The 24,526-nt window shown below is 41.3% G+C and overlaps 1 protein-coding gene across 1 annotated transcript in view; it reads left to right on the forward strand.

Annotated features, from left to right (window-relative positions):
* Positions 1–21,730, forward strand: part of NT5E (5'-nucleotidase ecto) — a 97,680-nt gene extending 75,950 nt beyond the window's left edge. The window contains exons 5-9 of the mRNA XM_044289354.1: positions 1,844–1,998; positions 9,076–9,184; positions 15,604–15,753; positions 16,841–17,041; positions 19,274–21,730. Coding sequence (XP_044145289.1) covers positions 1,844–1,998; positions 9,076–9,184; positions 15,604–15,753; positions 16,841–17,041; positions 19,274–19,458 — 800 coding nt within the window. The 3' untranslated portion in view covers positions 19,459–21,730. The remainder of the gene's footprint in view (positions 1–1,843; positions 1,999–9,075; positions 9,185–15,603; positions 15,754–16,840; positions 17,042–19,273) is intronic.
* Positions 21,731–24,526: the final 2,796 nt, after the last annotated feature.

The raw sequence follows: 24,526 nt of genomic DNA on the forward strand, positions 1-24,526 counted from the left end.
TATATAACCCCTTTAATTTGTGGTGTTGAAAAGCAGGTTCTCAATGTTCCTGCACAAAATATGATATTAGAGAGTATTTCAAGGGAATTAATTTCAAATCTATTAAAATGGATCAACGTGATAGTTTGGATGCTCTAATTACATATGATGAAATTAGTAAGGCAATTAATAGTCTTTCGAAAAATAAATCACCTGTACCAGACGGGTTACCCTATGAAATATATCAGCTGTGCGAGTCAGGCGACTTTCACACTTGCGGCAGAGCGATCCGACAAGCAGTTCCATCACCAGAACTGCTTGCCGGATCCGGAAATCTGTATGCAAACAGACAGCATTTGTAGACGGATCCGCATGTGGATCCGTCTTACAAATGCATTGCAAGAACGGATCCGTTTCTCCGCATGTCATCCGGAGAAACGGATCCGTTATATATTTTTAAAATTTTTACTGGTCTGCGCATGCACAGACCGTAAGGACGGATCCGGCATTGCGGTATTTTTTATGCCAGATCCAGCACTAATACATTTCAATGTAAATGAATGCCGGATCTGGAATTCCGGCAACTGATCCGGAATTTTGGACAGAGATAATACCGCAGCATGCTGTGGTATTTCCTCCGTCCAAAACGCCGTTCAGTGACTGAACTGAAGACATCCTGATGCATCCTGAACGGATTTCTCTCCATTCAGAATGCATGGGGATGAAACTGATCAGTTCTTTTCTGGTATTGAGCCCCTATGACGGAACTCAGTGCCGGAAAAGAAAAACGGTAGCGTGAAAGTACCCTGAGATTCAAAATCTGAATTACTCTGAATTCATTTGAGGAATCCTATAAATTGGGTGAGCTACTAAAGTCAATGTATGAAGCAGATATTGTATGGATATGTAAACCAGGAAAGAATCCGATGGAGCTTGATTCATACAGACTCAATGCTGATGTTAAGATTTTTGCAAAGGTATTGGCAGGGACATTGGAGTCGTTCATTGGTTTAGTTGTATCAACAGATCAAAATGTGGATTTATGCTCTAAGAACAATAACGGATAATATATGGGGACTTTGGGCTAATATGGTTGAAGCAGAGGATGGGGATGGAGGTAGTTCAGTCCTATGCCGTGATGCAACCAAAGCATTTGATAGGATAGAATGCAGGTCCAGTGGAATCACAGGTTAGCGTTTAACAGCCGTCGCCTTCTCCATGCATCTCGCATCCTGTTAGCTTTCCTGTTATTTTAATTTAAAGAGGTTGTGTCACTTCAGCAAATAGCATTTATGTAGAGAAAGTTAACTCTTAGAGGACGGTGCAATTTTCAGTTTTTGCATTTTTGCTTTTCACTCCTTGCCTTCCCAGACTCATAACTTTTTTTTGTTCACATAGCCTTATGAGGGCTTATTTTTCACGGGACAAGTTTTACTTTCTAATGGCACCATTTGTGAGATCTCACAGTCCCAGCCACCAAAGAGGCCAGCACTTTTTACTATAGCGTACAAACACAGCCACCACTGATGGATTGCAGGGTGGTCTGTAACCATGGAAACGAGCAGTGTATAATGTGATGGAAAAATTAATCCAGCCAGCAAAGGAAGCAATATGGATATTCACAATACATTAGTAAGTGCCTTGTATTAACTTTCTCTACATAATAAATGCTATTTGCTGAAGTAATGACAGAAAAAAGAAGATGTATTTTGTGAAAGTGGTGAGTACTGCAATCTTTTCACTTCTTGTATGGTAATTTCCCAGGTATTGTATATGGTGCCTGTATAAGTGTTATACGATACAATGCGCATCAAATTATTAAACGCCTGTATATACTGACAATCTGTATATATCTCTTTTGTAGATCCTGCGCTTTTAGCAGAAATTAACAAATGGAGGGAGAAAATAAATAATTTCTCCTCTGAAGTAATTGGAAAAACCTTGGTGTTTTTAAATGGTTCTTCTCTGGAGTGTCGATTTCGAGAGTGCAACTTGGGAAATCTGATATGTGATGCTATGGTAGGGGCTGTAACATACTGATATCTGTTTGTTCACCTTATCTAAAATCCTGCATTGAATTATGAATGTCACACAGTAGGCATGGTTCTTATTTACTCCCCACTGATGATAACCTATGATGTTTGGTTAAATCACAGATGTTTAGGTAAATCACAGGTACAGTACTCTTTAACCCCCTGGCAACATATGACGTACTAGTACGTCACAGCGGGAAGTATGTCATGATGATCAGGCGGGCACTGGAGCTGGGCACGTCCCAATCAATGCTGGGCCCCTGCTGTATCCACTGGCATTGTTGTAAATGCCAATGCAAGCGGATTAACCCCTTATATGCTGCAATCAACGCTGACTGCAGCATATAAGAGGATAGCAGAGGGAGGGGGCCCTCCACGCTGCAGACGTGACAAGGGGCTGATGGCTGCCAAGTCAACCCCCTAGGCCACGCAAAGGCCTCGGGGTCTGCCAAGCACGGAAGTGTTTTATAAAAATAAAAGTTCACAGTAAAAAAAAAAGTGGCCCTTTCCCTTCATCAAATGTAAAAAATAAATAAAAAAATAAATAGACATATTAGATATTGCTGCGTCCATAACAAGCGGCTCTATAAAAATATCACATGATTTACTCCCTCAGGTGAACACCATAAAAATAATCAATAAAAACTGCCAAAACTGCCATTTTTTTGGGGTCACCTTGCCTACAAAAAAGTGTAATATTGAACAATCAAAAAATCATATGCACCTAAAAATGGTACCAATAAAAATGTGAACTCTTCCCGCAAAAAATGAGCCCCTACACAAGAAGATAGGCAGGAAATTGTAAAAAAAAATAATATGGCTTTCAGAAATGGAGACACAAAAACATGATTTTTTTAAAAAAAATTCAAAAATGCTTTTATAGTGTAAAACTGAAATAAATGTTAAAAACTAGACATATTAGGTATTGCTGCATCTATAACAACATGCTCTATAAAAAATAACACAGGGTCTACCCCCTCATATGAATGCTGTAAAAAAAAAAATATATATATATAAACTGTGCCAAAACAACAATTTTTTGTCCCCAAAAAAGTGTAATATTGAATGATCAAAAAAATCATATGTAGCCAAAAATGGTACCAATGAAAACTTCAAATCTTCCTACAAAAAAATGAGCTCCTACACAGGATGATAGGCGAAAAATAAAAAAAATATGGTTTTCAGAAAATGGAGCCACAAAAGATATATTTTCTTTTTCAAAAATGCTTTCTTATGTAACACTGAAGCAAAAAAGTTAAATACACATATTTGGTATTGCCACGTCTGTATCAATCTGCTCTATAAAAATAACACATGATTTATTCTGTCAGGTGAATGCAGTAAAAAACTGAAAATAAAAATGGTGCAAGAACAGCAATTTTTGAATACCTTGCCTCGCAAAAAGCGTAATATCGAGCTATCAAAAATCATATGTACATGAAAATAGTACCAATAAAACTGTCACCTTATCCCGTAGTTTCCAAAATGGGTTCAGTTTTTGTTAGTTTCTACTGTACAGGTGCATAAAGGCGACATGACAATTTAAAGGGGTTTTCACATCACAGACAATTAGGGCATTTCGCTGGAATATGCCCCCATTGTCTGATAGGTGCAGGTCCCATCTCTGGGACCTGCACCTACACTAAGAACGGAGCATGGAAAGGTGGTGGAGGGTGCACTGCACTGGCTTGGCTATTTCTGTCGGCCCCATAGAAATGAATGGGTTTGCGGTTTGCTCCCATTTACTTGTATGGGGAGAGCGCTTGGGGTAACCAAACCCTGGGTAACCCTAGGTCCTCCAGCCACAGCTCTCCCCGCTCCGTTCTCGACATAGGTGGGGGTCCCAGAGGTGGGACATGTATCTATAAGACAATGGGGGCATATCCTAGCGATATGCCCCCATTGTCTGTGATGGGAATACCCCTTTAAACTTTTCTTCTCCTTTGGGTGCAGACTGCCATGATGACATCTTTCAGCCAAGTTTTGTCTCTGCAGTTTGCCACGCAGACATCTTAGATTCCTCACTTTAACATAGTCTTCCCCCTCCTGGTTCCCTAACAGTGTTATCTTGCTGCTACCCCCAATACTGTGTCTGCTGTGCGCCCAATGCCCCAAATACTATACTGAAGAAATGGCAGTGCCATATAGATAGTCTCCCACATATTAATAGTTCTCCAAAAAGTCCCACCAATTCTAATTAGCTTCCAGGGTGCTCTTATTATTGATAATGCTCCCTGAGACTGCCCCATTTAGTAGTAGTCCCCTCCATAATGTGCCCAATAATAATAATGCCCCCCACAGTACCCCCATTAGTAATAATCTTCCATAGTGCCCTAAGTAGTAATAAAGCTCCCCAAAGTGCCAACCAGTAGTAATAAGGCCCATAAGGTGCCCCCCTAAAGTACCCTCAGTGGAAATAAGTCTCCCAAAAATGCCCCAGTAGTAATAATTAGTGTATCAATTTTGACCTAGATAAATGAGGGGTATTAGTTCCTTCTACTTCTTATTTACAACCCATTGGCTAATATTACCCTTTTCTTATTTACCATTATAAAGTGTAATTCTTAAAACTCTCAATTTTATTAACACATTTAAAATCTTGGTGCTCTTTAAAAGCCTAGCAGGCTTGTTCCTGTGTAATTCAATTAGCTCCAGTATCTATAAATGGAAGCCGGGATCGTGGCGATGTGCACTCCCACCACTGATGCCTAGCAAGCTGCCTCATATGATTTACTTGCAATTGAGAGTTTTAAGAATTACAGTTTATTAGGGTAAGTGAGAAAAGGGTAATATAAATAAGAGCCAGTAGTAATAAGGTCCCCTAAAGTGCTCCCAGTGATAATAGGGTCCCCTAAAATGTTCCCAATAGTAATAATGCCCATCCATAAGGAGCCCCCAGTAGTTATAATGCCCTCTATAGGGCCTCAGTACTTTATAATGCACCATTTTATTACCCATAGTAGTTGTAAGGTCCCCAGTAGTTATAATGCCCCTAGTGGTTATATTACCATACTATATTGTCCCAGAAGTGACAAAAAACTACAAAATATTGATGCTTCATTCTGTGAGTTGCCCATGTGCAGTAGGTCACAATGAAGAACTGGTGGACGCGATTACGTCATCACCCCATGACTCCCTGCATTGCCTCATAGTCCTCAGGCATACAGTTTAATAGGCGATGTTCGCATGGCATAATTTTCAAGCGGACAGATACAAAACTGATTTCAAGAGAAATCGGTCTTTGAAATCCAGGCCCTTTTTTTGGAGCATTTTTTAAGCAGCATTTTCAGTTGTTTAAACGTCTGCTAAACACATACCATGTGCCAAACAAACGCATCTGGAATATATTTTTCCAAAATCAGCTTCTTAAATGTCACATCTTGTTTGAAAGTAGCAGTGTTTTTGAAGCATAAAATGGTGTGTAAGGCCGAGTTCACATTTCAGTTATTTGATCAGTTATTTCCATTAGTGATTTTGAGCCAAAACCCAGTACAGGTCAGAAACACACAACAGGAGGAAATCTTTCCATTATACCTTATCTCTGTGTAGGCTTCACTACTGGTTTTGGCTCATAAAAATTGATGGAAATAACTGACTAAATAACTGAAGTGTAAACTTGGCCTAAAATGGGTGTTTTATGTGCCAAAATACACTGCGTATTGTGCCATATGAACACAGCCTGACAGCTGAAAACTGCACTCTCCTTTTACATTTGCTCTCTCTCAGTCTTGTGTCCCGGTGGCTTCATTAGAAATTATAGGTAGGCTTGAGAGAATCGAGCTTCAGACCATAGATCCAAAATCAATTTGTTAAAAAACTTAATTGGTAATGCTGTTGCCATACAGCATTAAAATGTATGGGCTCCGTGTAGCAAAACTTCGTTTCGGACGAAGTTAAGCAAGACTTTGGTGAATGACTTTGGTATTCGTATCTGCGTCTTTAAAAACATTTTGAATAGTAATCCAGTCGGCTTTGGTACAGAGGTACCAGCCAGTGCCAAAGCAGACTTCAGATTCCTATTTTAAAATGTTTTTAAAGACGCAGATACGAATACCAAAGTCATTTACTAAAGTCTTGCGCAACTTCGCCTGAGACGAAGTTTCGCTACACAGTGCCCATACATTTTTATGCTGGATGGAAACAGCATTACCAACAAAGTTTTTTTAACTAATCGACTTCAGATCTATGATCCGAAGCTCGATTGGCTCAAGCATAACATTTTGGAGGTCATTTATCATTTAACCGCCTCCGGACCGTCTAACGCACAGATGCGTCCGGGAGGCGGTCGATTCATTCCTCCTTGACACAAAAAATTATTTCTATGAACTCGCCATGCCCCTCATTGAATACCTTGGGGTGTCTTCTTTCCAAAATGGGGTCACATGTGGGGTATTTATACTGCCCTGGCTTTTTAGGGGACCTAAAGCGTGAGAAGAAGTCTGGGATCCAAATGTCTAAAAATGCCCTCCTAAAAGGAATTTGGGCCCCTTTGCGCATCTAGGCTGCAAAAAAGTGTCACACATGTGGTATCACCGTACTCAGGAGAAGTTGGGGAATGTGTTTTGGGGTGTCATTTTACATATACCCATGCTGGGTGAGATAAATATCTTGGTCAAATGCCAACTTTGTATAAAAAAATGGGAAAAGTTGTCTTTTGCCGAGATATTTCTCTCACCCAGCATGGGTATATGTAAAAAAACACCCCAAAACACATTGCCCAACTTCTCCTGAGTACGGCGATACCACATGTGTGACACTTTCTTGCAGCCTAGGTGGGCAAATGGGCCCACATTCCAAAGAGCACCTTTTGGATTTCACAGGGCATTTTTTACAGATTTTGATTTCAAACTACTTCTCACGCATTTGGGCCCCTAACATGCCAGGGCAGTATAACTACCACACAAGTGACCCCATTTTGGAAAGAAGACACCCCAAGGTATTCTGTGAGGGGCATGGCGAGTTCTTAGAATTTTTTATTTTTTGTCACAAGTTAGCGGAAAATTATGATTTTTTTTTTTTTTTTTCCTTACAAAGTCTCATATTCCACTAACTTGTGACAAAAAATAAAAACTTCCATGAACTCACTATGCCCATCATGAAATACCTTGGGGTGTCTTCTTTCCCAAATGGGGTCACTTGTGGGGTAGTTATATGCCCTGGCATTTTAGGGGCCCAAATGCTTGCAAAGTAGTTTGAAATCAAAATCTGTAAAAAATGGCCGGTGAAATCCGAAAAGTGCTCTTTGGAATGTGGGCCCCTTTGCCCACCTACATGTGGTATCTCCGTACTCAGGAGAAGTTGGGGAATATGTTTTGGGGTGTCATTTTACATATACCCATGCTGGGTGAGAGAAATATCTCAGCAAAATACAACTTTTCCCTTTTTTTTTATACAAAGTTGGCATTTGACCAAGATATTTATCTCACCCAGCATGGGTATATGTAAAATGACACCCCAAAACACATTGCCCAACTTCTCCTGAGTACGGCGATACCACATGTGTGACACTTTTTTGCAGCCTAGGTGGGCAAAGGGGCCCACATTCCAAAGAGCACCTTTAGGATTTCACAAGACATTTTTTACACATTTGGATTTCAAACTACTTCGCACGCATTTGGGCCCCTAAAATGCCAGGGCAGTATAACTACCCCACAAGTGACCCCATTTTGGAAAGAAGACACCCCAAGGTATTTCATGATGGGCATAGTGAGTTCATGGAAGTTTTTATTTTTTGTCACAAGTTAGTGGAATATGAGACTTTGTAAGGAAAAAAAAAATCAGCATTTTCCGCTAACTTGTGACAAAAAATAAAAAGTTCTATGAACTCACTATGCACATCAGCGAATACCTTAGGGTGTCTACTTTCCGAAATGGGGTCATTTGTGTGGTTTTTCTACTGTCTGGGCATTGTAGAACCTCAGGAAACATGACAGGTGCTCACAAAGTCAGAGCTGCTTCAAAAAATGGAAATTCACATTTTGTACCATAGTTTGTAAACGCTATAACTTTTACCCAAACCATTTTTTTTTTACCCAAACATTTTTTTATATCAAAGACATGTAGAAAAATAAATTTAGAGAAAAAATTTATATATAGATGTCGTTTTTTTAGAAAAACTTTACAGCTGAAAGTGAAAAATGTCATTTTTTTGCAAAGATTTAGTTAAATTTCGATTAATAACAAAAAAAGTAAAAATGTCAGCAGCAATGAAATACCACCAAATGAAAGCTCTATTAGTGAGAAGAAAATAAGGTAAAATTCATTTGGGTGGTAAGTTGCATGACCGAGCAATAAACGGTGAAAGTAGTGTAGTGCAGAAGTGTAAAAAGTGGTCTGGTCATTAAGGGTGTTTAAGCTAGGGGGGCTGAAGTGGTTAAGGTTGTTTTTATGTTAAGACCATTCACCACTCCTGATAGCTTCATGCATTCCCCATGTAACAGCATCTATTCTTATGACTGTATGTTGTGCCATTCCTGTATTATTCCTGCTAGAAGTTATGACTGAACTGCTAGCACTCTGCAGTAAGGCTACAGAGGGGTGGTAACCATCAGTGCTGCCATTTTCGGACTGTGCAGGTACACCCCCCCAACTGGTTACCACCCCTCTGTACCCTTACCGCAGACTGCTGGCAGTTCATTCTAGTAGAAATAATAAAGCAATGGCACAACATATAGCCATAAGAATAGATGCTCCAGAATTGTTATTACATGGGGAATGCATGAAGCTATAAAAACGGGCATGTCAGGAGTGGTGAAAGGTCCTCTTTAAGTAAGGCTTTGCTTTGTGTGCCTGCACCAAGCATTAATAATATATGTGGTGTGGGTGTAAAAGTCGAACAGGGGGTTGCCTGGCGTGGGTTGCAACATTTTTGCGACTTTTGCAACAGAAAATGAGCCACAATCCAGGTCTAATCTTACTTTTAGCTCTTAAACATAGACCACTGTAAAAAGCAGCGAGGATCACAAAATGTCGCAGTTGCCATGACTTGCAACTTTTTTACACCACAAAACCTATGTATCTGATTTCATAAATGATCCCTATGATTTTGTTTTCTCTATTTAAGATATATAACAATATCCGGAATCCTGATGAAGTGAGATGGAACCATGTATCCCTCTGCATCATGAATGGCGGTGGAATAAGAGGATCAATTGACGAGAAAACTTCCAATGGTATGTGTGACGGATCACTGTAACATGTCCTTGCCATATGTCCAACTCATCTATGGCACACAAGAAACACATACAGTACACAAGTGGTCCCTAACATCACTTTCCTTATATAACTCTACAAAGGGTCACTATAAGGCACTGCTTTCTTCATCATCTACCAGCCTGTGTGTAACTTTGTGTTCTTCACTTGATCTACTTGGCATAATGTACATTAACGCTGAGAATTTGTATCCTCTCAATGCTCTCCAACAGCGAACAAAGAAACCACTGTTCAAACGTGTCACATTAATATCTTCATAAAGGAAAACGTGTATTTAACACAACACAGCAATATTAAGCTGGCAAGTCAGTGCTTTATACAATTGTGCAGCCCTTTAGACATCCCAAAACCAAGGTTATTTTCAGTGAAATGCATGCAGTTCTGCAGAATGGTTCTTGGTCCTGTGGCACAATGCCACCAAAGGCACGCCTACACATGCTGACTGAGCTGGCAATTATCAGGAAGGTACTGTTCTTTCCCAATAATTGCCCTCTTGTCAGTGAAGGTGAAGAGTTGCATTTTCATGCAGTGATCACTTCCACTCTATGGGGACATGGAAATGTTACTACAGTCGCTTATCCCCAAACAGATTTATTGTTTCTGAGTTATACATACCCAGATCTCATAGAGCAAAACCTAGTAAGGGCCCCCTGCACCTAGTTTCCCAGTGTACATGCACCAATCACTCCCTGGCAATGCAGAACATGCACAACGTCCCAGATTTCTGACGAATTTACTTCAAGTGGCACAAATTTTAAAAACATACAGACTGTTATTAAAAAAAAAAAAGTTGCCTTTGGCCTCACCTTCTTTATCCAACTTTTATGCTGGAAAAAGTGGAACAGGTGGTTCAAATATATGGCGCCCATTCTGAACACCATCTCTCTCTCAATGTATTTATACCAGAAAAAATACACTGATAAATCTCCTTCTATTCTATTACAACTCTAGCTGGCTGTCTGCAGCCACCACTAGGGGGAGCTGCGTAAATAGGAATTAGTACAACTACCATGGAAGCTGTAACAATCTCTTTGCATTCAGCTCCCCCTAGTGGCAGCTGTGTTAAAATCCAGGGAAGAGAAGAGCAAGTTTCCTGCAGATCCCTCCCCCTGGGCCCCATAGCAGGCTCCTGGTCTGCCTGTATTGCAGATACGCAACTAGAGAGGGGGTCTTCTGTTCAGGGTTCTCCTCTTTTGTCCTGAGAGGAGAATGGTTATAAAGCACATTTCTCACTGGTAAGAGCTGTCCTAACTTACATAGACGACTCAGTGATTTGAATGGGTAATGTGTAATACTCAGTTTCACCTATCATTAAAGAGTAATTGAACACATACTGCACATAACATCCGAACACAGGAGGACATGATGTGGTCAGTCTGTTGTCCATAGACACTGAGGAAACCCCCTTTAAGTTCCTTTAATTTTAATTGTTTAAATTGTGTAGACTCCCTTCTCCCTTTCTTATGAGAATACTGGAGGCTACATTAGGTATAATATTTACACTTGTAGATATCTACCTGCATTTTACTTATTGGATGCTTTCAGAAGTTGGGTTTTGACTACACAATGGATGTCTATCTGTTTAGTACACTAAAAACCAATGCAAACTGATTGACTTTTTCCTCTTCGTCTATTAGTATCTAGAGGTCCTTTAATGAGATGGATATTTTCTGTTCATTCCAACAGTTGTTTTTGATGTGTTTAATAGTCTCCCCAATAGATGGTAATTTATTAGATCTCTAGCATTTAGCCATTTTAGTCCTCCCCACAGTAAAAGAATGTAGAATAATAGTCTCCTGGGAGTAGGAGAAACTGTCATCTTATTTTCAGAAGTGCCAGGGAAGAATCTAAAATGATTGAAAACCCACTTATGGAAAGCAAGAAATCTCTCTATAAGACATCCCTATATGCCCACCACACGTAAATCAAGATGCCAACTTCACAACACCTCCAGCATTTGTTGGACACATGGCAAAAATGAGCAACATTTGATGCAACCATATACAGACAGTATAAGAGCTTATACAGTCAGTATATCATGTATTGGAAAACTGGAGAAAAAAAATCTTTGTGGGGTGGAATTTATAAAAAAAAAAAAATATATACCGTATTTTTCGCCCTATAGGACGCACCGGCCCATAAGACGCACCTAGGTTTTTGGGGAGGAAAATAAGAAAAAAATTATTTTTAACCAAAAGGTGTGCTTTTGGTGGGTTTGGAACTAATGGTGGTCTGTGGGTGGCACTATTACTGGGGATCTGTGAAGGACACTGTTATGGGGGGATCTGTGGATGACAGACACTGTTATGGGGGGGATCTGTGGATGACGGACACTGTTATGGGGGGGATCTGTGGATGACGGACACTGTTATGGGGGGGATCTGTGGATGACGGACACTGTTATGGGGGGGATCTGTGGATGACGGACACTGTTATGGGGGGATCTGTGGATGACGGACACTGTTATGGGGGGGGATCTGTGGATGACGGACACTGTTATAGGGGGATCTGTGGATGACGGACACTGTTATGGGGGGGATCTGTGGATGACGGACACTGTTATGGGGGGATCTGTGGATGACGGACACTGTTATGGGGGATCTGTGGATGACGGACACTGTTATGGGGGGATCTGTGGATGACGGACACTGTTATGGGGGGATCTGTGGATGACGGACACTGTTATGGGGGGATCTGTGGATGACGGACACTGTTATGGGGGGGATCTGTGGATGACTGACACACTGTTATGGGGGGGATCTGTGGATGACTGACACACTGTTACAGGGGGGGATCTGTGAATGGCACTGTTACAGGGGGGGGGATCTGTGGATAGCACTGTACAGGGGGGATCTGTGGGTGGCACTGTTACATATGTGCCATCCACAGACCCCCCCACCCCATAACAGTGCCATCCACAGACCCCCAGCCCATAACAGTACCATCCACAGCCCCCCAGCCCATAACAGTGGCATCCACAGACCCCCCCCCTCCTTAACTGTGCCATCCACGGATCAGCTCGATCATCCAATAGCCCCCGCCGCCTGTATACTAATATTAAATGTCTTATTCAATTAAATTGTATTAGATATGCCCCCTCACTCCTATATTGCTAATCGAACCTTAAATCCTTTTCCTAGGTGCTGTAATGCAGGCCGGGCGGCCGGCGCGTCACTCGCTGACGTCACTTGCCTGCGCCGCCTGCTTCATTCATAAAGTAGGCGGCGCAGGCTCGTGACATCAAGGAGTTACGCTGCCGCCCGCCCAGCCTGCATTACAGCACCTAGGAATAGGATTTAAGGTACGATTAGCAATATAGGAGTGAGGGGGCATATATAATACATTTTAATCGAATAAGACATTTAATATTAGTATACCGGAGCGGCGGGGCTATAGTACATTGATTGCACCGCCCCGCCGCTATTCCCGGCCCCCAGCTCCTCCTCCCAGTCCCTCCCCCGGCCCCAGCTCATGCTACATCGCATCCAGCGATGTTAAATTGTCAGCATTCGCCCCATAAGACGCAGGGGCATTTCCCCCCGATTTTTTGGGGGGGAAAAGTGCGTCTTATGGGGCGAAAAATACGGTATATATATATTTTTTGTTGTTTTGTTTTTATGGTGCATTAAAAATGATTTGACAACCTTATTCTGTGGATCAGTATGCTTACGAAATTTACATATATATTTTGCTTTGTATTACTATTTAAAAAAAAACCTTTTTATTGGCCGTTTCAGAGTATATACAACATTTTTTTATATTGTATGATTTCGGGCATTTTCAAATGCAGCAATATCAATTATGTTTATTTTTTATTGTTTCTTTTATATGTAAAATTGGAAAAGAAAGTGATTTGAATTTTCAATATTTTTCAGCTTTTTTTATATTTTTTAAAATATTTTACTGTAATCATTAGCCCTTTCAGGGGACTTTAACAAGCATTCCAGACTACCCGTAGAATTCAAGGGCATCTGTCAGCAGATTTGAACCTATCACAAGTTTCAATATATGCAATTGTGCCGCTGGAGCAACGAAGGCTCAGCTCTCTTGGCAATCAGGTTTACATTGCCTGGCCCTGTCAATCAAAGTGCAGAAGATGCAGCAGTTGCAGAGAGAGCTGAGCCTATAGGAGTAATGGCAATGCCCCTGTTGCTTCTAGAGGCTCATTTGCATATATTTACATTTTAATTATTTTTCAGCAATGGGACCAACACAGATGTCTTCAGCTGCCAAGCACACATTCAACAGGTCAGCCAGTTTCATAGGGACAAATCTGCTGACAGTTTGTCATGGCAGACTTGGTATTCCCCTATGTGGGATCCAATCGGAGGACAGAGGGTTCCCCCCCACCTATGTCTAACCCTTCACATACTGTGTATCTGAGAGGTTAAATGACTGGATGAAAAAAACTTTAGGAGATAAAGCAGGGGAAAAAGTCTCAAAAACACCTCAAACACCTCAGTAAAATGCTAAAAAAAAAGCTGATGAAGTCAGGCTTATTTGAGGCAGGTTTTTGAGCAAAAAAAAAAAAATGCCAGGGACAAAACTGTCTTAAAAAGTCTTCATAGACATTGCTAGCTATTTTTATCTATGCCTAAGTAATACCAACTACTTCGCCAACCAGGCATATCCTTGGGTAAACAATCCACTGAGGTCATAGTTTATATAATCTTCTGAGTCAGTCTTTTAGGAAATTAGAGGTATAAAAACTAGTACAAAATAAAGTAATACTGCTGCCCTTCAGTTTCCATAAAAAAATGTTTTTATGAATTGGCGATTTTCCTTTGTACTCTTGCAGCGAGCCCCCTTGGGAGCTGGTCTAAAGGATGGGAGTGGCGGTGGCCATGATGTAGTGTTGGAGTGTCACGGTGTCCTACCTCAGGCCGTCGCTCCCTGTTCCTGCCAACTTTTGCCTTACCTTCCTTGCTGGTAGTAATAGCCAGGAAACAAACAGTAAAATATAATGCATAACAATAAATAGTTTATAGAACCCCCAGGTCTGAGATACTACACTTTCCCCGGAGTTTGTTTTTATACAAGATGATTTTTTTTTACCTAAAGTAACAATAAAACATATTCTGCATGCGATTAGCATGGACAGATATTTACCTAGTTATGTACCTGTATGCTTGCTCAGGCAAAAGAAAGCCTATTATTTATATGTATTTTTACATTCACTGCCAATAAAAAAAATACAATTTGTTTTGGAGACTATATAGACAAAATGGTACTAGAAAACTTAAATATCACAAAGCGGGCATGAAAAGTAAAACTGTTCAACCATCATGTTCTAGTGGATATATAATTCATTACTTTTCTTATTATAAGTTACAGCCTGTACTGTAGCCCAGAGCTTGTGACTAGAGCAGGTATGACAGGCATACTAATAATGCAATGCTGTCTGCTACATTTTGGAAAAGTAAGGGTTCAGTCAGATTTTCCTGTCTGACTGCTGCCCAGGTTTGGACCGAACACTGACCTGTTTAAAATCAATGGGTATACTGAAATGTCAGAGGAAATCATAGCATGTTCAGTCTTCATGATTATTTTGTATAAGGGCTTGTTCATCTGTGTTGGAGGACATGTAACGGCCTCCATTGCAGATTTCATCAAAAAGAGTGGACAAGCAAAAGAAAAAGCTGACACCTGAATGGAGGCAGAACAGATTATAATAAATGGCATCCATTGGCTTTCTTCACGTTAATTATGTGCCGGTTCTAGCACTTCCGTTATTTTCATTGAATGGAAATAACTAGCTAGATGTGAATGTATTCTCAGATTTGCCTATTGAAGTCAATTGGTCAGTAAAACTATTTGAAGCACATTGACATCACCAGTTAGCAGTCTGTTTTTCACTGATGGTTCTTAAGGTTTTTAGGAGATGCTGAGTAGGCATTCCTCCATTTTTAAGGACTCCGACACGAGACTATTTTTCTTCAGTGTGTTATCTGTGTTATTTTTGCAGAGAGCACACTGACCCATTCATTCCTAAGGGACCCCGCACACAGCTCCCTTGCTGCTCCTCCGACTGTACAGGAACTGGAAGGTACACATAAGCTCCCTTTGGCAACTCACATGCATCTTCCAGGTCCTACAGTGTAGTGAAAGTGAACATGCTGCCATGAAATCCAGCTTTTTACTCTCTACATAAGACAGATATGGCTGTAATTGCTCATTTTTATTTTTCTGCATCGGCCAGAAACAAACATTTCTATGCCCTTATGGCTGTGAGTCACAAAGAATGAAATTCTGCAACACATCTGCTGTAAGTGAACATACCCTTGTTACGTGTTATCTTAAGCAACAGGTCATTTTTTTTATGACAAAACACTAGAAAAATGTTGCCGAACTTATAATAATTGTCTAAACTGTGTTACAGGAACCATAACTCGTGAAGACTTGTTATCAGTGCTACCGTTTGGGGGTACTTTTGATCTAATTGAAATTAAAGGATCGACCCTCGAAAAAGCATTCGAGCACAGCGTGCACCGTTATGGGGCCAGTAGTGGGGAGTTTTTACAAGTTGGCGGTATGTTGAATTTCTCATTTCTTATTTTATTGAACACTAGTATACATTTAAAAAAAAAGCTGGAAATCACCATTTCAGTGCAGCAACAATAAATGTGTAAGCAACTCTGCAAGCAGAGAAACTTCCACCATATTGTATATGCAGATGTATGTGACCTATAATGGAGGAAAAATTTAATACACAGTCCAGAATATCAACATACTCTAAAATATTCACATATTGAGTTATCATATCTATAGCCTTTATTGGGCCCATGTAAGCCGTTATTGTATTGAAAAGCAGTCGGCTACACTTTCCAGTACAGTACTCATTTGGCATAAATGGGCCCTGTAAAGGCTATGGACTCTCACAATGAAGCATGTATTGTGTGGTATACAATTTTACATTATCCAACTGTACGGCAAAGTGTTGCACACATTTGGGAACATCCACAAATGTTTAATGCTAACTTTTTCTAACAATGCTTAAGATAAGAAATGTCATTTATAAAAAAAAAATGTGTGAAAGTTCAAAAGAGCAAAGAAAGTACAGAAAAGATAATACGACTGAAACAACAAGCGATATAACTGTGTATGTCTTGGCACTCCATGGCTTTTCCTACTTTTTGTCTTTACTAATTCAAGGATGGAATTTGGATATATTTATTATATGGATATAATTAATCTCTATGGGAATACTGATATAAATGACAGAAACATGTGGAGGGAACTGAATATTGTTCATCTTGACTATTTTGTTGTACGTGTGTCCAAGCATTATATTACTCTCTAGGGCCATTGATACTTGACAGTAATTATATGTACTGTGTATTGTCAGGCCCAACAGATTTGTTGCAAAAGTTTCTGCAACTGAAAATCTTTTCCATAAATCAGAATGAGGTTGTTTCTGCAATAGGTACAAGGATTTCTACAATCCCCCCCCCTTTCAGAAATGTCTGCAATAAATCTGTCATGTGTGAATAAACTCTAAATATCATAGGAATGGAAGATTTGGGGAAATAAATGTCATTTTGGGAAGTAAAATTGATGTCTGTCCTGTCAACAATACTTCATATAATGGTATACTTACGTATTCCGTACTTTTGTAGGAATTAAAGTGGTTTACAACCTCAATAATAAACCTGGAGAAAGAGTTGTCAAATTACACGTTATATGCACCAAATGTCGAGTACCAAAATATGTTCCAGTGCAGATGGATGAAGTGTATAAAGTTGTTCTTCCTGCTTACCTTACTGAAGGGGGAGATGGTTTTAGTATGCTAAAAAATGAGAGTCTGAAGCATGATAGCGGTAAGTTGTGAACAATTCCTCCATGTGTGTAGAAGAGAAGTAAAAAGTAGTAAAACAGTGTTGTTAAGACATTAACACTCATGAGAATGTGTATTCATGTCTATTTATCCTATGGATATAAATGTGTGACTAGAGGGGCAGGTTTTTAAAGCCAGTGGCTAGACACGCACTCGGACTAACTCTTGGGTGGTTTTACATATGTTTTTGGTAAAACTCTACTGCAGTTTTTCATTGAGTTTTTCAGCCAAAGCCAGGTGTGGACCAGAAGTAATGGGAAATATAAGGGAAGGTCTTACACTTCTCCCTCCTGCTGGATCCACTTCTGGCTTTGACTCGAAAGCTGCATCAAAAACTCAAAATATGGAACCTTACAGATTTCAAGGGGGTTGGTGGCTCCCATATTTATGGGTGTCTGTAATTTCTTGTTAAGTTGCTAAACATGTTATAATCAAATGTAGATAGTAAAGTACTTGGCTTTTATGAAAATGATTACATATTATAATGTATTCTAAAACAAAAATAGTGCCCTTAAAAGTTAATTCCATTACAGATTATATCCATATAACTTTTAACTGCTAAACATCATGCTGTACTAGGTTTCATGAACATCATATATGACTTATGTATGATCACTGGGACTTCTAAGTTCAGCACTCGGCTATCTCCAGAAGTCCCACAGAAGTTCATTTTCACAGGAGACTTGAGGGTCCCTGTTCTTGTGATCAGTGGGAATTCCAGTGGTTGGATCTCCAACAAGCATACAAATAGGTGATACAGTTGTTTGTGGGACAATAGTGCTAACTTTTAGTTCTGGTTATTGGAAAATGTATGTGGCAATAAAAGGCAGCATGCGCTAGCTTACCATTCTAGCAGTCAGACCAATGACCCTGCTAAAGATTTTTTTTTTGTGCTTAACCACTGTGCCCACCCCCGGATGATATTACTATTGCAATATCCTTCAGGCTGGCCACCACAAAGCTCAGCCTGCTCACCACCAGGAGGTTTAGCATCCTCTATTAGGCTACTTTCACACTCGCGTTTGGTGCGGATCTGTCATGGATCTGCACAGACGGATCCGTTCAGATAATACAACCGCATGCATCCGTTCAGATAATACAACTGTCTGCATCCGTTCAGAACGGATCCGTTTGTATTATCTTTAACATAGCCAAGACGTATCCGTCTTGAACACCATTGAAAGTCAATGGAGGACGGATCTGTTTTCTATTGTGTCATAGAAAATTGATCTGTCCCCATTGACTTACATTGTGTGTCAGAACGGATCCGTTTGGCTCAGTTTTGCAAGCAGCGTTTTGGTGTCCTCCTCCAAAGCGGAATGGAGACGGAGGCAAACTGAGGCAAACTGATGCATTCTGAGCGGATACTTTTCCATTCAGAATGTATTAGGGCAAAACTGATCAGTTTTGGACCGCTTGTGAGAGCCCTGAACGGACCTCACAAACGGAAAGCCAAAACGCCAGTGTGAAAGTAGCCTTAGTTAAATTTAGTCCACCGTAACTTGCCTGCAATTTTCACCCAGCTCCTCAAAATTAAAGCTATGACAATTTCCATGCACGTGTAACACTTTCCCAAATAAGATTGACTCCAAATAATTTTTATTCAGTTTTTGTTATACTTTTATTATTATTCATTATTTCATTTTATAAACTGGAAAATGAAAAAATGGGTGAAAGAGACAACCCCCTGACTTCTGAAGAGTAATTCTACAGCACTTAAGAGGGGAAACACCCCCTGTAGATAAAATCTCTACGGAACCGCGGCTGATGGACTGGACTTCCCATGGGCTTAGAAAGATAATGCCAATATGTATCTTATCATTGTCATAAATGAATTGTGCATGGTATCAGATATACAATGGCAATATCAAACAAACAATACTGGGTGATTAAAACAGGGTGGGGAGGAAATGTGTTCTCCAGCTCTTCTGGCAGGAGAACAAGGAAGAGAGATAAAGCTATATCTATTCCAAAACCCTACATGTTCCTTCCTCTAAATACAGGTTATAGGACCTCTATAGGTTCCCCATTTGGTTTGTGTGCTGGGGTGTACTTTTAAACCAGTGAGCAGTTAGTTGTGACTTGTTGCTTATTACCTTAAATTGTAGCTGGATCATGGGTAAAAGCAAGATGACTGGACATCATTATGATGTCACCAAACAGGTTTTAGAAATATATACATCTTTACTAATATACATATTTTTTTATCTTCTAGGTGATCTTGATATAGCAGTGGTTGGGAATTATATTCAAAAAATGTTAAGAGTCTACCCTGCGGTGGAAGGGAGGATTCAGTTTTCAGAAGATGACACTAGCCATTCTTCTTCAAACAGCATTCAGATGAACTTTTCATTCTTTCCCTTGATGACATTACTTGTATTAATACATGCAATACTCTGAAAGTCATCATCAAAGATGTGAAGCAAAGATTTATTCTTGGTATAAAATGTTGTCTCTACTTGTCTTTTCTAGCAAATATTGTATATACCGTGATAATGGTTTAGGAGTTAAGGAGCCAGGGTGGCACAGCAAGCTATGCTGGTTCCACATCACACAAACTATGTAAATAGCAAAGCTTGCAGTTCTACTTTTTTTTCCTTAACTTGAAACCACAAAGAGCTGCCCACTAGGCTGTTTCCATAGTCTTGACCAACCAATCCAGTCCAGATGCGGTCAGCAGTGGCATGTGTTGTGGATAAATCTCTGAAATAGGAATAACACTTTAATAAAACATATAAAACGGGGATAAAAATAGGGATACATTTATGATCACTTTGGGTTCAACTGCTGGGAGCGCATAATCATCAGATCTGGAGCATGGATTAGGCTGTAGTGCACATGCACTGTGTATAGAGCTGATGGAGATAGCTGAGCACTGTACTCAGCCATCTCCGTCAGCCCAGCAAACAGTGAATGGAGCGGTGCTCATGCATGTTGTTTATTGCAAAAGTAAAAATCATTTAAGTATTATGGGGGGAATTTACCATTACTTTTTACACTGGAGTTGCTACGGGCACTTGCGCCAAATTTTTGAAGATGGCAGACAGTAATAATACATTTGGTGCAATTGCTATGCGGTTGCACCCGTTTCAGTAAAACTAAGACTGGGGGATGCCTGGCATGGAGTTGCAACTTTTCAAAAATTTGCACTTCATAAATATGTCAAAAAAGTTATCTACTTTGAAATTCTGACCAAGGTTTTAATCTGTAGATGAGCAAAAGAAAAAGCCAGCACTCAATGTCTCCAAATAAAATCAAGTATTTAATGAAAATCCACAGAAGCCCCTTTTACCTCCCCTTCTCTTCCCCTATACCCCCTTCATAATCCCCACCCACAGCTAAATCTGACTTTTTAGGTGACTCTCAAACTGAGAACCTTATTTGTTCTCTAGAGAGACAGACTACATATTATTCTGGATGTGAATTCCTTTACATTAGTAGTTGATCTGTTATATTCAAATAAAGAAAAATATTCCAGCTCACTATGAAATCCCTCTGCACGGAACAGACTGGACAGGTCCTTGGCGTATGAACAGAAGAAAAAGTTCCAGCATCCAGGATAAAATGTTGCCAACTTCTTTATTAAACTGTTATATTCCAATTAAACAGACAATGTAAATGAAGTTTAATAAAGAAATTGGCAACATTTTATCCTGGATGCTGGAACTTTTCCTTGTGTTCATAGTTGATCAATGTTAATGTTACTTCCTTTCCTGTATATACATAACATTTTCAAAAAAAGATAAACGAAAAAAGCATTAGAACATACTACATAACTGGTCAACGAGTTTTGAACAGAAAGTTCTTAATCGTGACCGACAAACTTTCAGCTTGAAGCGCAATAACCAGTTATGCGGTATGTGGTCACGCGCGTTTTAATGTATTTTTATTAAGTACTGGATTGGGAGGCATTGAGTGCTGGAATTTTCTTTTGCTCCTGGCTCCATGCACAGATCTCTTCAAATCAAGGGGTTTTCTTTTATACCTGTAGGTGGAGCTGGACGGTGTAGTGCTCAAAAAGTTGTACAATTTGTGTACAACCCCCCCCTGCAACTTTTTGAAGCCAGAATTCTAGTGTGCAGAGCTTGATAAATCCCCTCTTAGAGTTTACAGTAAATAGCTGCTATATACAAATGCACAATTTGGTATAAAAGCCACATGGAAATATGCTGCTCTGTTTTTCATGTAAGGAACTTGTATTTGTATTCCATAGTGGAGGAAAAAGTGGTAATCTATATTTTGTAATAAATTGTTGGGTTTAGGGCGGTGATGGCTGACCTCCAGCACTCCAGCTGTGGGGAAACTAGGACTCCCAGCACACGCCATTCATTTCTATGGAGTTCTGAGAACAGCCAAGCAACTGGAGTGCTGGAGGTTAGCCATCACAGGTTTAGGGTTTCTGTCACGTATCGTTTATTTGTGTCACCTTTTATGTTGTCACTTTCTAGAGCATACAACCATCACTGGGTCTGTGCTGTGCTGCAGTTCTGTGTGCATAACTGAAAGGCGTGTACATACTTTGGAGCCATTTTAGCAGCTGTCCATAAGGCAGGCAGCCCCTTTCCTCTGTACACTGAAGAATAGTGTACTGGCAGTATGCTTATGCCATACATGCTCACCATCTTATTCCAATGTACCAATGTAGTAAAGAATAAAGAAACCATGGATAAGGCGTGCTGTTTTTTGTTTTGTTTTTAAGTTTTTTTCTGGTGTTTTCTCCCGCTTTTAAAATCTTGCAGCCAGAAGTCCGCTATACTTTAATAGGCAAATGTGAATCATTTTAAAAAGAGTGCTTTTTTGGGGTGGTTTCCCTCACTTTGGAAGTGTTATGAGGTCCATGCATTATTTTTTTTAAGCACCACATCCTCTAAATATAATAATTTGCTCAGTGTTTTTTCCTCCATAGGTTTCTCTATCGAAAAAAAAAAAAAAAATGGAAAAAAGCAGGATAAAATATGTAAATAAAAAAATCCACTTGTAAAAAAATGTCAAAAAATAAATAAAATAAAAAACCCTGTGATTGAAGGAAACCTTAAAGAGGACCTTTCATGGGTATAGACTTTATAAACGAAGTATCAGCGCTTATTTATTTATTTCTGGGCGCCGCTCCGTCCATCCGCTAAATTCTCCCGCCCTGTAAGCTAATTTTTGCATCGGTACAGGGAGGAGGAGACTGTCCTGTTTCTCAATAGGTGTCTCCTTCTCCCTGGCTGTAGCACTGTCCAATCGCAGCGGAGAGCGTCACAGCCAGGGAGAAGGTGAAGTTTTTTTTCTCCCTGGCTATGACGCTCTCCACTGCGATTGGACAGTGCTACAGCCAGGGAGAAGGAGACGCCTATTGAGAAACAGGGCAGTCTCCTCCTCCCTGTACCGATGCGAAAATTAGCATACAGGGCGGGAGAATTTTACGGAAGCCACAGCGGGCGAACGGAGCGGCTTCCAGAAAAAATTCTAAGCGCTATTAGATCCCTGCTGTATGCCCTACACAGGGCCGGCCTTTGGGGTGTGCGGGCTGTGCGGCCGCACAGGGCGCCATAGCAACAGGGGCGCCGGGCGGCCGACAGCCCGCAATGTAATATGGGCAGGCGAGGCGGCACTTATGTTTTCCCACGGGGCGGGCCCCCGCCCCCTCCATCTCCCCCTCCCCTGTATTCAGCAGGGGGCGCACGTTGCAGTTTAAAAAAAACAAACTTGCTTATATAAGTTCGGGCGGCTGGCGGCGCCGCCTGAGTGGCTGAGGCTGAGCGCCTGCCTGCGCCTGCTGTGTGCTGTTAGTGTAGCGTGGCCGAGCTCTGTTCGATCCGCGGTACAGGAGCTTTTGTTTCCTGTACCCGGCCGGACTGACAGGAAGTGCTCACTTAGTGTGCACTTCCTGTCAGTCCGGCCGGGTACAGGAAACAAATGCTCCTGTACCTCGGATCGAACAGAGCTCGGCCACGCTACACTAGAGGTGGAAAAGAGAGTGAAGAGGGGGGGAGGGGGAGGGGGAGGGGGGGGGGGGAGGAAATAATGAGAGTGAAGGGGGGGGGGGGAGGAAATAATGAGAGTGAAGAGAGGGGGGGGGGGAGGAAATAATGAGAGTGAAGAGGGGGGGGGGGGGAGGAAATAATGAGAGTGAAGAGGGGGGGGGGGAGGAAATAATGAGAGTGATGGGGGGGGAGAAATAATGAGAGTGATGGGGGGGGGGAGAAATAATGAGAGTGATGGGGGGGAGAGAAATAATGAGAGTGATGGGGGGGGGGAGAAATAATGAGAGTGATGGGGGGGGGAGAAATAATGAGAGTGATGGGGGGGGGGAGAAATAATGAGAGTGATGGGGGGGGGGAGAAATAATGAGAGTGATGGGGGGGGGGGGAGAAATAATGAGAGTGATGGGGGGGGGGGGGAGAAATAATGAGAGTGATGGGGGGGGGGAGAAATAATGAGAGTGATGGGGGGGGGGAGAAATAATGAGAGTGATGGGGGGGGGGAGAAATAATGAGAGTGATGGGGGGGGGGAGAAATAATGAGAGTGATGGGGGGGGGGAGAAATAATGAGAGTGATGGGGGGGGGGGAGAATAATGAAAGTGATGGGGGGGGGGAAGAAATAATGAGAGTGATGGGGGGGGGGAGAAATAATGAGAGTGATGGGGGGGGGGAGAAATAATGAGAGTGATGGGGGGGGGAGAAATAATGAGAGTGATGGGGGGGGGGGAGAAATAATGAGAGTGATGGGGGGGGGAGAAATAATGAGAGTGATGGGGGGGGGAGAAATAATGAGAGTGATGGGGGGGGGGGAGAAATAATGAGAGTGATGGGGGGGGGAGAAATAATGAGAGTGATGGGGGGGGGAGAAATAATGAGAGTGATGGGGGGGGGGGAGAAATAATGAGAGTGATGGGGGGGGGAGAAATAATGAGAGTGATGGAGGGGGGGGAGAAATAATGAGAGTGATGGGGGGGAGGGGAGAAATAATGAGAGTGATGGGGGGGGGAGGGGAGAAATAATGAGAGTGATGGGGAGGGGAGAAATAATGAGAGTGATGGGGGGGGGGGAGAAATAATGAGAGTGATGGGGGGGGGAGAAATAATGAGAGTGATGGGGGGGAGGGGAGAAATAATGAGAGTGATGGGGGGGAGGGGAGAAATAATGAGAGTGATGGGGGGGGGGAAATAATGAGAGTGATGGCAGGGGGGGAAATAATGAGAGTGATGGCGGGGGGGGAAATAATGAGAGTGATGGCGGGGGGGGAAATAATGAGAGTGATGGCGGGGGGGGAAATAATGAGAGTGATTGGGGGGGGGAAATAATGAGAGTGATTGGGGGGGGGGGGGGAGAGAGTGACAAGAAGTCCCCAGAGCCAGACTGCAGCCAGAGTCCAGATCATCTTATTGTCCTGGTGGTAAGTAGACAATGCAATATGTTTATTATTTAATTGTTTAGTTATTAATACTACATGGAAACTAATTTTCTCAGCTGGACACCGGC

The sequence above is a fragment of the Bufo gargarizans genome, chromosome 4 (genome assembly GCF_014858855.1).
Source record: "Bufo gargarizans isolate SCDJY-AF-19 chromosome 4, ASM1485885v1, whole genome shotgun sequence".
Classification (NCBI taxonomy): Eukaryota; Metazoa; Chordata; class Amphibia; order Anura; family Bufonidae; genus Bufo; species Bufo gargarizans.